Source organism: Pseudorca crassidens, chromosome 9, assembly GCF_039906515.1.
Source record: "Pseudorca crassidens isolate mPseCra1 chromosome 9, mPseCra1.hap1, whole genome shotgun sequence".
NCBI lineage: Eukaryota > Metazoa > Chordata > Mammalia > Artiodactyla > Delphinidae > Pseudorca > Pseudorca crassidens.
In genome coordinates, this window is record NC_090304.1 from 33886598 (window position 1) to 33898964 (window position 12367).

Genomic DNA, 12367 nt, shown 5'->3' on the forward strand with positions numbered 1-12367 from the left:
CATAGCCAAGCTTTTCCACCTCTCCTCTGCATGTCGCCCTCAGCAGGTGTTTCCTGGGATCAAGGCCCCGTCCTAGCAGAGCCTCTGGAAGTGTGGGTGGGGCGGCTACTCAGTGGGGCGGAGGCTAGCTTCAGGGGTGGGGTCCAGGCACGACCAGGCTGGAGGCTGGCATCAGGGGGGCGGAGCCGAGCCCCAGAGGAATGGTGGGGCGGGGGTGGAGCCGCGGGGCGGTGGTGGGGCGCTGCGGCAGAGGAGCGGGGCGGAGCCGAGCCACCCAGTCACCAAGCCGCCCGCTGAGGGCGGAGCGAGCACCGCATAACTGGGACTCGGGTCTGATCGCGCAGTTCGCACGGCCTGGTCTGGGGCGGACCCAGGAGGAGAATCCCCCAGCCGCGATCCCCATGGGGCTGTGTTTTCCCTGTCCCACGGAGGCCGCGCCTCCTTCGCCGGACCTGGTAAGTAAGACCGCCTCCCAGCGTCCCCGCGTCCGCCCGCCGGCGCCGCGAGCACCTGTTCTCGGAGGGGCGCGCCGGAGGCCCCGAGCTGCGGCCCCAGGACTGGCCGTTGGAAGCGGCGGCACGGGCCGTGGAGCCCGTCGACGGGGACCTTGGTGGCGGAGATGGTGGCCGTGCTCCGAGGGACCTTGAGGTCCTGCCTGCCGGACCTGGGCTGCTGCCGCCGCGTCGGTGTCTTTCTAAAGGCGGCTCCAGCGTCTCTTTACCTTCAGCCGGGTGGCAGAATTGGCAGTTCGTAGGACGCAGGCGCACGTGGACGGTGCGATGTGGCGGCCATTCCTGGCGATGCGGTATATGGAGTTAGGGTGCGAAAAGAAATCCTTCTTTCTCCGGGAACTGAAGTGTTTAATCTTGTAGGAGATGTGCATCTTCCTGTTTGTACCAGCTGTTTAAAGAAGGTGATCAATAAAGTCTCGTATATTTCTGCGCTTTATTGGATATTGTATTAATGATTTACCTTTAGTCTTTATCACTTTTAAGGTTTTTTTTTTGAAGTATTTTATGTAGTACCGAGTGTACAGTTTGTAAAGTTGCTACGTTTAGCAAATAAAAATATAGGGCGCCCAGTTAACTTTGACGTTTCAGATAAACAATATATTTAAAAGATACGTAGGTTTGTTCCATGCAATATTTGGGACATACTTGTACTAGAAAGTATTCGTTATTTATCTGGATAATTTCAGATTTAACTAGGTGGTTTGTGGTATAATACATTTATACTTTTTGTAGCTTTCTAATTTTTAACAGCATTTTTACCTTAATAATCCTTACAGGAAGTTGATAACGGAACACCTAAATTCCTCTCTTGTATCTGGCTAAAAATTCGTTGAAGGAAATGAGTTGTTTAGGGAAGTACATTAACTCTTCAGCTATTTGATCATAAATACTAAAAATGACCTGGAAGTTGATATGAGAAAGTTCACCTTGTCTTTCTTGCTACTGTTGCTTTTAAATGTTCTTAATTTTGTTTATCTAGCTATTGATAAAATACCAATCTGCCAGCATTTGTTAAGCCCTTCCTCCCCTCCCCCGCCCCAGATAACCACATTGCTTACTGCTTGAATGTCACTTTATCTTTGAGGCTTTTCTTCACCACCCTACATAAAGTAGATCCTCCACGCTACCATCCACCCATCCTTCCATTTCTTATCGACCATACTTTTCTTTATATTTCCCTAAAGCACTTACTTCAGTCTGACAGATGTATATTTATTTGATTATATGTGACTGTCCTCATTGGAATGTAAATTCCATGTGGGTGGAAACATTTATCTGTATTATTTCACTGCTGTATCTTCAGCATCTAGAAAAGTTCCTGAGGCATGATAGTTGCTCAATAAGTATTTATCCAATGGATGAAATGAATGAATGAATGTATTGTGGTATGGAAAATGGGGGAATTATTAACACAGCTCCCAAGAGAATGCTACTTACTGTCGTATATTTACATAATTTATAACTTATTATTATGAATAATGTAGATATAGAAAAATAATATTCACGGTTTCCCAACATGAAACAGTACATCTCATAAATTTCCTCTAGTCCTTCCTGTCCTACTCAATAAGATTCACTCACTTCATTCATGAACTTCTTCCGAAAATACCAGCCTGCTTCAAACTCCTTTTTTTTTTTTTTGCGGTACGCGGGCCTCTCACTGTTGTGGCCTCTCCCGTTGCGGAGCACAGGCTCCGGACGCGCAGGCTCAGCGGCCATGGCTCACGGGCCCAGCCACTCCGCGGCATGTGGAATCTTCCCGGACCGGGGCATGAACCCGTGTCCCCTGCGTTGGCAGGCGGACTCTCAACCACTGCGCCACCAGGGAAGCCCCAAACTCCTTTTTAATTGGCAGTACCAAACCGTGTATTTCCCTGCTTGTATTATTAAATGTCATTTGTTTTATTATTGCCCTGACTAGCTTGTAAGCTCTTTTTTTTTGAAAAAGCAAACAGATTATTTTATAGGCCACTCTGTGTGTGTATGTGTATGTATGTATGAGATATATAATGTATATATATGATATAGATGTAGGTGTATGTCTCATCATGTGCTTATTTGGAGGGTTTTAAATTTGTTTTTAATTTTTATAAATTTATTTATTTTATTTATTTTTGGCTGTGTTGGGTCTTCGTTGCTGTGCGCGGGCTTTCTCTAGTTGTGGCGAGCAGGGGCTACTCTTCGTTGAGGTATGCGGGCTTCTCATTGCGGTGGCTTCTCGTTGCAGAGCACCGGCTCTAGGCATGTGGGCTTCAGTAGTTGTGGCATGCAGGTTCAGTAGTTGTGGCACGCGGGCTCTAGAGCGCAGGCTCAGTAGTTGTGGCGCACGGGCTTTGTTGCTCCACGGCGTGTGTGATCTTCCTGGACCAGGGCTTGAACCCATGTCCCCTGCATTGGCAGGCGGATTCTTAACCATGTGCCACCAGGGAAGTCCTTGAAGGTTTATTGATTGGGAGAATGAAATTCAGAAAGTTGAGTATTTTATAAATGTTATAAATAATGGCATTCTTAATAGGACATTTGGGGCCAGTACTATTTTTGTAAACTGTTATATTACCTATAAGATAAAAGTATAAAATATCAAGGATAATGTTTGGTTTTGTTTTAAACCATATTTCTTACACATTTTTCCTAGGAAGAAAAAAGAGCAAAGCTTGCAGAGGCTGCAGAAAGAAGACAGAAGGAGGTGAGAGTAAAAATAAAATTCTACCTTAGATAATTAAATTTGCGTTTTGTTCTCTATAGATATCTATTACTAGTAGTATTCTGTAGTGAAAATGGTATCTGATATCTTAGAAATTTAAATTAAAGGAAAACATTTTCAAAATGATTTCTGTTTCTATAAATTGGTTTAATGCATTTATGTCATTTAATGTATGAAAATTTCTATACACGTCTTCTGTTATGGGAGATGCCAAGGAAGAATCTTAATAACATTCTTCCTTGAGATGAAATGACTGTGCCTTATAAAACACTGACAGATGTGAAGTAACTTTAGGGGGAAATGTGTATGGTTGCAAAATACCCAATGAAGAAATCATATGTTGTACGTAAAGCTGTTGTAGAAATAGTCTAATTCTTTGTTACCAAAAATAGACCAACCCCATCCCCTACCCCCCAACTCCAAAGAAAAACCTAAAAGGCAGAAAACAAACAACACCTTTTGGTAACAGGAAGTTAATTTTTGTTCTTTTTCTACACTCCTTAATAATTTTCCTGAAGGCTGCATCTCGGGGCATTCTGAACGTTCAGTCTGTGGAAGAAAAGAGAAAGAAAAAGGAAAAAATAGAAAAAGAAATGGCTGCATCTGGACCCCCACCAGAAGGTGGCCTTAGGGTAAGTATTAAAATTTACTTAAGGTTTGATTTACCTGGAATTTTTCAAAACTCCAGTAGCAATCTGTTCAATAATTTCCTCGGGAACTGGATTGTCAGAAAATTGTGAATTAATTTAAAAGCATGAACAATATAGATTGGAAGAAGTGTCAGCTTATTTGGACATTCCAACATTCATTGGAATAGATTTGCTTTCTTTTTCCCAAAATGAAAATAGACTTTTCCTGTTTATCTCAACCCTATATCATAATACTTCATACTTATATGGTTAATGGCAATCTTAAATGTGTAGAAAACTTAAGCAAAATGGAAGGACACAAAGAAGAAAGTAAAAATCACCCAAATTCAGTGTCATTTTGACAGACATCATTTCTAATCTCATTTTATACTTCAATCTTAGAAAATTGGATTATACTGTAATCAAACTCTTTGATCAAACTATTTGAGTTTTTTTCACTAAATGATTTGAGATTTTGAGCTACCCATTGTCACTCATTATCATAGTTACGTTAATGTTAATTTGGACAATAGGGTGTACACAGGTGAGTCTGACACATGCCCATCCCAATAGCAGCAGTTGTAGCTCTTGACACTAGAAATATAATGATGGACAAGTTAAACAACGTCCCTGAACTTGGGGATCTTTACAGTCTAGCAGGATTATAAAGGTTTTCTTTTACAGGTTAAAGCTCAGGAGGCGAATGGTTCAGATATTAAGATTTTCTTCTTCCATTTTTAAAGGAAATACATTTCTCAAGGGTATTTGTGAAAAGGACAATGTCCTGAGTTTCATTTATATTTAATTTGTCAGTGATTTATGAGCACTTGTTTAGCTGATTCTCTGTCTTCTCCATTTGGTTTGGTTTTTGCTCTCAAAACTATCTGTATAAATACATATATGTACGTACCACCCCAAGTTGTGGGGCAGGCAGTTCAGGAGCATCCTGAGCAGACATGATTCTGACTCAGGAATATCACATAGCAATAAGATTTATCTGTGTACATTTTATCGTTATATGTTACTTCATCTAATCTCATTTAATAAATGAAATTAAAAGAAAATAATTTTTTATAGTTAACTTTTAACAATATATAAAATAATTCGTTTTGATATTAAGGTAAATAACTGACCATTGTGTTTGTTTGTTTGTTTAGTTATTTATTTTTTAATATACCCTCATAATAGAATAGAATAAATGTAAAGTAAAACAGTTGGAAGATACAAGGTCAGATATTTATCAGAAGTATAGATGCTTACTTTCAATATTCTGTTGAGATAAAGATCTGTGTCACCAGGTTTACTTCATATAGAGTTCTCAAAGACAAAGAATTTGTGAAAATTAAATTATGGAACTGAAAATGATGCTGAGATCAACTATTTCATAGTAGAAGAAAAAGAAGTTCTGAATGACTTGAAGTCACATATAATGTTACAAAAGGGATACTTTATGTATAGTCAGAAGGTACTTATTTAACATGTTGTAACCTAACAAATTTAACATCAGCTTTTGAACTCTTAAGGGAGAAAGGGGCTTTCTTAATTAAACCCAAAGCTTCTGTGCCCTGAAGCCTATAGATTAAAAATAAATTAGGCCCTATATTTCTTCTGGTCCCTTCAGAAGTGCTCAAAATGAAGAACATCTCAGTGTTAAATTTAGTACCTTTTTTCTTTGACCACCTGCATTGCTCATTGAGAGCATAAAGTGAAGTTCAAAATAAATTTTTGGAGTAACTTTAAAGAGTAACTTTAATGCTCAAACCCTTTGGCCTAGGCTCTTTTAGGGGCTGCTGTCAGGCCTGTTCTACAGGCTGGCCTTGAGTGTTCTGTGGTATAGCTAGATTCTTCCTAACCCGACTTCATAGTATGAGGAAAACATGTCCTTCCCTGTGTTCATGCCCTCCACATATTCATCTCCTGACTAGCTGCCTCTTCCTGGGACACTTGGCATTGGCCATGCTCACTGTGTTCTGGAAAGGCAGAACTTATTTTACGAAGTCAGTGTGATGATAGCATCAGGACACAAACTAGCATCAGTTCAGGATACACTAGTAGAGGAGTGGTGGCAGATGTCTAGAGCAGTGGCTCATGAGGAGCTTTCAAAAAAGACTGAACCTTGGGTCTGACCTTATATCAATCAGAATCTCTGAGCGTGGGACTTAGCCATCAGGATTTTTAAGCTCCCCAAGGAGTCTGATGTCAAACCAGATTCAGAATCACTGCTCTAGTGTTTGTAACACTAGTCCTAAGAGATATTTTGTGGAAAATAGAATCCCATAGTAAAAATGTTTAAAAATCCTGAATATTGTGTTATATATTGAATTCCTTTCTTAGAGATTAAAAAAGGCACACTATTTAAGTCTGTAAGAAGTTCTAAAATAAAGAAAAGCAAGTTTACTTGGATTAATCCTTAATTTTCAAACTTTAAGTAAAGATTTTTTAAAAATACGTTAAAAAAAAATTCCTTGAATGTACTTGGAAAACACTACTTTAGAGACTGGTAAATATCTCTGGTAATATCCCAATGGCTTTTTCAGAACTTACTATTGCAGATTTAATAAACTTGATTAAACAGAACACCAAATGGAATAGTTTCTCAAGTTAAGCAAGGAAAAGACTTTGCCAGACCATTATTTAATAATTTCTACCGTTTCTTCGCTCCCCTGCCTCAAACAAGAATTTCTTTATTTTTATTTTGTAGTTTCATTGTTGTTCTTGTTTTGTGATGTTTTGTTTTTCTTTTACTGATTATCAGGTATTTGGGAATCTAGCTACCACTCATTAATCTGCCCAGATATTTTGTTTTATTTCTTTATATTTTTATACCATCATGTATCTTATTTCATACTATAATGTAAAATTTTACTAATCACTGCTACTCACAAAGATCATTTTACATTTGTATAGCCTATATTTCTCTCTTATCTGTTTGTTCACTAGAGTATAGTAACATAACTTTAAACAAAATGTACTTTTCTCTATATTTTTATCTTTTCTAGTGGACAGTTTCATAAAGCATAACACGAGTGGAAGAGTCTACTGCCAATAATTAATATCTGCAGTCAAGCGGACATCCTCAATTTAATTTCTTCTCTTTGAATAAATGAAGATTCAGACTTCGTAATTTTAGTGCTCTTAAATGCAGTGCTTTTTCAAAATTGAATATTGAAAATGCTTTTGATTGTTAGACTTAGAAAATGGCCAGACCTTTCATTAAATATTTATTTTCCCTACATTTGCTCTTCTGCAGACAGTGGGTGATTTGCCGTTTTTTAGTAGTTAAAACATGGGCCTAAATAGTGAATATATATTTATATATTGCATGGAAAAATTCTGCATACATCTCAGATATTAAAGTTTGCACTTGTATTTTCCCTCCTTTATAAAATGATCTAGCTATTTATAGTTTGCCGATTAACCTTATATCTCTTTATTTCATTATATGTGAAGACTTTTGCTTAAACTTATGGACTTAGTGCCTTTAAACTGATCATCAGGGAAAATCTTGAAAAATCATTTGAAGGGCTTATATGAAGGAACACTGTAAATTTTTATAACTTACTAAGAAATTAATATTTGTAGAAAACATTGAATTTCCCCTAATTTATTTTCTACTTCTGTAGCTTATAAAATTAACATACTGTGTTTTACATTATAATACTTTTTGGATTTTTTTTGCTTGCTGAGTTTAAAATTATATATTAGTGGTACCATCAGAGGGCAGTGATGTACTATTATACAGTATCAGATTCAGCTCTATAAAGATCTTTGCAGTAATTGAATGAGTTAAACTAAGTATCTGGATGGGTTAAATATAACAAAGTATAGTGGTAATGTGTTTGTCCACATTTCATAGGTGTTTTTATTCTTTTGTATTTATTAAAGAACGATCATAAGATTTATATAGATGTCAAATTACCAAGGCAAGTATGAATATATGAAAGAGGAATATGTAAGTACTGTATTTAAAAAGGTCTACTTTAAACATAAAAATATTGTGAGGTAATTCTATATGATACATTGCCATAAACTGTGTAGATTTTTGTTCGTTTGTAACATGTATTATAACATATTTGGTTTTTTGAGTTTTTTAATATATAATAAGCTAAAATAGAAGAACTGCTGTGTCTTTTAATTTGGTTGCTCTTTTGGATGACAAGGCCACAGTCTGAGCCCTAAATTAGAATTTTCAAATATCAAGTACAATAGGGACTGTAAATTAAATAGACCAGCTCATTTGATTTACAGAAAGGAAACTGAACCACTATCTCGCTCTTCCTTCCCACAAATCTTGTGTTATATTGCAGTATGTTATATATGTTAATTTTAAAGAGTTTGAACTAGAATATAGATCTCTTGACTCCTCACTGGAAAAATCACTTCCTTCTATTACAGAATGAAATATCTGTGACTATCCAGGTAAGATATGTAGTTATAGACAGGTTCAATTTTAAGTTTTAGAGAATTAGTGGTATGTTTGTTCATAAAGGATAGTGAAGCCATTGAGTTATATTTTAGAAATATAATTTTTGACTTTTTCAACATGATTAATTTTTCCAAGGCAGAAAAGAAAAGGAACATTAATAGATGAATGGATATAGAACCAGAGCATACTATCCTAGAACTGTGCACGTCCTTGCTTCTGTTTTAGTATGGAAAGAACAATTTTATCTGTATTACAGCTTAGAGAATTACAGCTTGGGTTAGTGTAAACAAAAGGTTTACATCTAGGGGATAATGCTCTATTTCTAATAGCAGTTTATATCCAAATACCATGCTTATTTACTGTTGAACCAAGAATGCTGTGCTGATGAATTGCTTTCTAGGAACAGTGGGATATGCCATTCCCGCCAATCATGGCCTGCCTCCATGGGTGTGATCGTGTTTCCTCAAAACCACATGGGTTGCATGGGCTAAGGGGTGATACTCAATGTTAGGAATAGTGTTAGGAAGGGGAAGGAAAAAGGAGAGACTGGATGCGTGATAGGAAACCAATAAGTGACTACTTAAAAAAAAAATGTATACACACATACACATATTCCAGGAATCTTCCTCAAAGTTATGAATCAGTTCCTGATGAAAACTTAGCCTAGAGCCAGTTTCCCATAATTCATAATTTAAATAGGAAAGCATTATAATGATTGATATGTCACCCAAACTCCCCAACCAAATTACTAAAATAAAACCAAACAGTAAAATGCTTATATGTAACTATCATGTTGAGATATAAAATGCTTAAATCACTACGTCTTCATTCTAATCATTAAACTATTACTATGGTAACAAAGAGTTGTATATTACCACACAGCCCCTTTGCTAACGTGCTGCATGTTTTTTAAAACATCTGTATGTGATACTTTTGTTCCACTGATTGGAATGTAATTAATAGTTTTGTTATAAATGCTGTACTGCCTTACAGGGTACAAATATACATTTTCCTATATAAGAAATTGGCTTTGGCCATCTGTTTAACAAAAATTTATCTTTACTACATCTTAAATAATTTATAGGTAAGCATGTTTCTTTTCCAAAAAGAAATGCTATTGGGCTTCCTTGGTGGCGCAGTGGTTGAGAGTCCGCCTGCCGATGCAGGGGACACGGGTTCGTGCCCTGGTCTGGGAGGATCCCACATGCCGCGGAGCAGCTGGGCCCGTGAGCCATGGCCGCTGAGCCTGCACGTCCGGCGCCTGTGCTCCGCAGCGGGAGAGGCCACAGCAGTGAGAGGCCCGCGTACCGCAAAAAAAAAAAAAAAATGCTATTATTAGTCTGGATTTTTCTTAGAGAAATACTATAGTAAAGGTTCTATCATCCTTGATACCTCAGAAGAATTGGCATAAGATATGAATTTTCTTTTTCTGCTCCAACATTTCAACTTGTTTATTTTCACTGATAAGAATTATGCTCTGCCCTTAGAAGAAAAGGTAACCCTTGTCAGTTTTAGATTTGAATAATATCTGCATAAACAGATCAGTAAGAGGTAGGTAGATATGTATACCTATCTGGGTTGATATTTAAGGTATTTAAGGTATTCCTTTAACATCTCCAAGCAAGCATGTCAAATGCCCATGATTACTGTATGTACTTTAAGTTGATTGAGATGTGGTAGTTTTCTCTTTCTCAAAAGCCACTGAAACCGTCCATTTGCATATATAGCAGACTTTGAAACTAAGGTGATTAGCGAGGTTGCAGAATACCAAATCATTATATGGAAAAAATCATTTCTGTCTTTATATGCAAGTAATGAACAATCTGAAAATTAAAACAATATCAATCATACAGTATCATCACATAGGATAAAATACTTAGGAAAAAAGAAAAAGGTAAAAGATCTGAAGTAAAAACCACAAAACTGCTGAGAAAAAAATTTTTTTTTAAATATATGAATGGTGAGACATTCATGTTCATGGATTGGTGGACACAGTGTTGTCAAGATGGCATTCTCAAATTGATCAATAAATTAAATGAAACATCCTAGCAAACTCTGGCAGAGAAATTGACAAAACAATCTAAAATTTATATGGGAAATGCAAGATCTATGATAACCAAAACAAGTTTGAAAAAAGAACCTAGTGATTTTCACTAAGTCAATGAGTAAGAGCCATCTACACTTAGTCCTTTCCTTCTGAATATAGTCTCACTTTTCCATATTCTTTTTCAGTGCCATTCAGCTAGCAGCTAGACCCCAATGTCAATTGTGACCATGTTCTTAGCTCCATTTAAAAAGGCCATCATAGGGCTTCCCTGGTAGCGCAGTGGTTAAGAATCCGCCTGCCAATGCAGGAGACACGGGTTCGAGCCCTGGTCCAGGAAGATCCCACATGACGCGGAGCAAGTAGGCCCATGCACCACAACGGGAGAGGCCACCACAGTGAGAAGCCTGTGCACCGCAACGGGGAGTGGCCACCGCTCGCTGCAACTGGAGAAAGCCCATGCGGCAGCAACTAAGACCCAACACAGCCAAAGGTAATAAATAAATAAATAAATTTTAAAAAGACCATCATAAGATGTGTAGGCAGAAAGAATAAAGCCACCCTCCCCAAAAGGTGGTCCCATCCTAATCCCTGGAATCTGGGAATATGTTATATAACACAGCAAAAGGTATTTTGCAAATGTGATTCAGTTAATGACATTAAAATGGGGAGATTATACTGGATTATCCAGGTGGACCCAATCTAACCATATGGATCTTTAAAAGCAAAGAACCTTTCCAACCTGTGGTCAAAGAAATGTAAACAAAGAAGCAGCATCACTGCAGTACTCTATTGCTGGCTTTGAAGATAGAGGAAGGGAGGACATGTACCAAGGAGATCAGACAGCCTCTAGAAGGTGGAAAAGGCAAAGGAACGGATTCTTTCCTAGACTCCTCAGAAGGGAACATAGCCCTGCTGACATATTGATTTTACCCCATTGAGATCATCTCAAACTTCTGACCTACAAAACTATAACATAATAAATTTGTGGTGTTTAAGCTACTAAGTTTCTGGTAAGCTGTTACATCAGGAATAGAAAACTAAAATAGTAACTAAATTAATTAAATTAACTTTAATTATTAAAGACATAAATGTTTAGGAGAAAAATTTAAGCACAGTAAAAGTTTTGATGGAAATACTGCTGATTACTATACAGAGAAATTCAGTGTTAATATTAGTTGAGGAACATACAAGTCAAATCACTCGGGACTTTCCTGGCGGTACAGTGGTAAAGAATCCACACTGCAATGGGGGATGGGGTTCGATCCCTGGTCAGGGAACTAAGATCCCACATGGCAACTGCATGCCACAACTACTAAGCTCATGTGCCTCAACTACAGAGCCCACGCACCCTGGAGCCTGTGCACCACAACTAGAGGAAATCCACAGGCCACCACTAGAGACAAGCCCACGCACCACAATGAAGATCCCATGTGCCTCAACAAAGATCCCATGAGCTGCAACTAAGACCCAAAGCAGCCAAAAACAAATAAATAATTTTTTTAAAAAATCAAATCACTTGTATTTTAAAAGATATAACAATAGGGCTTCCCCGGTGGCACAGTGGTTAAGAATCCGCCTGCCAATGCAGGGGACATGGGTTTGAGCCGTGGTCCAGGAAGATCCCACATGCCGAGGAGCAACTAAGCCTGTGCGTCACAACTACTGTGCGTGCGCTCTAGAGCCCGCGAGCCACAACTACTGAGCCCACGTGCCACAACTACTGAAGCCTGCGTGCCTAGAGCCCGTGCTCCACAAGAAGAGAAGCCACTGCAATGAGAAGCCCATGCACCACAAGAAGAGTAGTCCCCGCTCGCCACAACTAGAGAAAGCCTGCGCACAGCAACAAAGACCCAATGCAGCCAAAAATAAAATTAATTAATAAATAAAAAGATATAACAATAATCACTATTCCAAGATGATTTTATTTTCTACAAAACTTTAGTTTTTTTCCATAATGATTATCATGACTTCCAGCACCACCAAATTATACCAGGCCTGTTGTTTTTAAAGGTTATGTCTGAGATTGGTTCAAGATTATGGAGTAGAAGG

At 38.1% G+C, this 12367-nt stretch overlaps 1 protein-coding gene across 1 annotated transcript; it reads left to right on the plus strand.

The window, feature by feature from the left end:
• The first annotated feature begins 243 nt into the window (after positions 1–243).
• On the plus strand, positions 244–7964 carry SVIP (small VCP interacting protein). Its single transcript, XM_067749589.1, has 4 exons — positions 244–455; positions 3148–3198; positions 3735–3848; positions 6845–7964. The coding sequence occupies exons 1-4, from the start codon at positions 402–404 to the stop codon at positions 6857–6859; spliced, it is 234 nt and encodes a 77-aa protein (XP_067605690.1). The 5' UTR covers positions 244–401; the 3' UTR covers positions 6860–7964.
• Positions 7965–12367: the final 4403 nt, after the last annotated feature.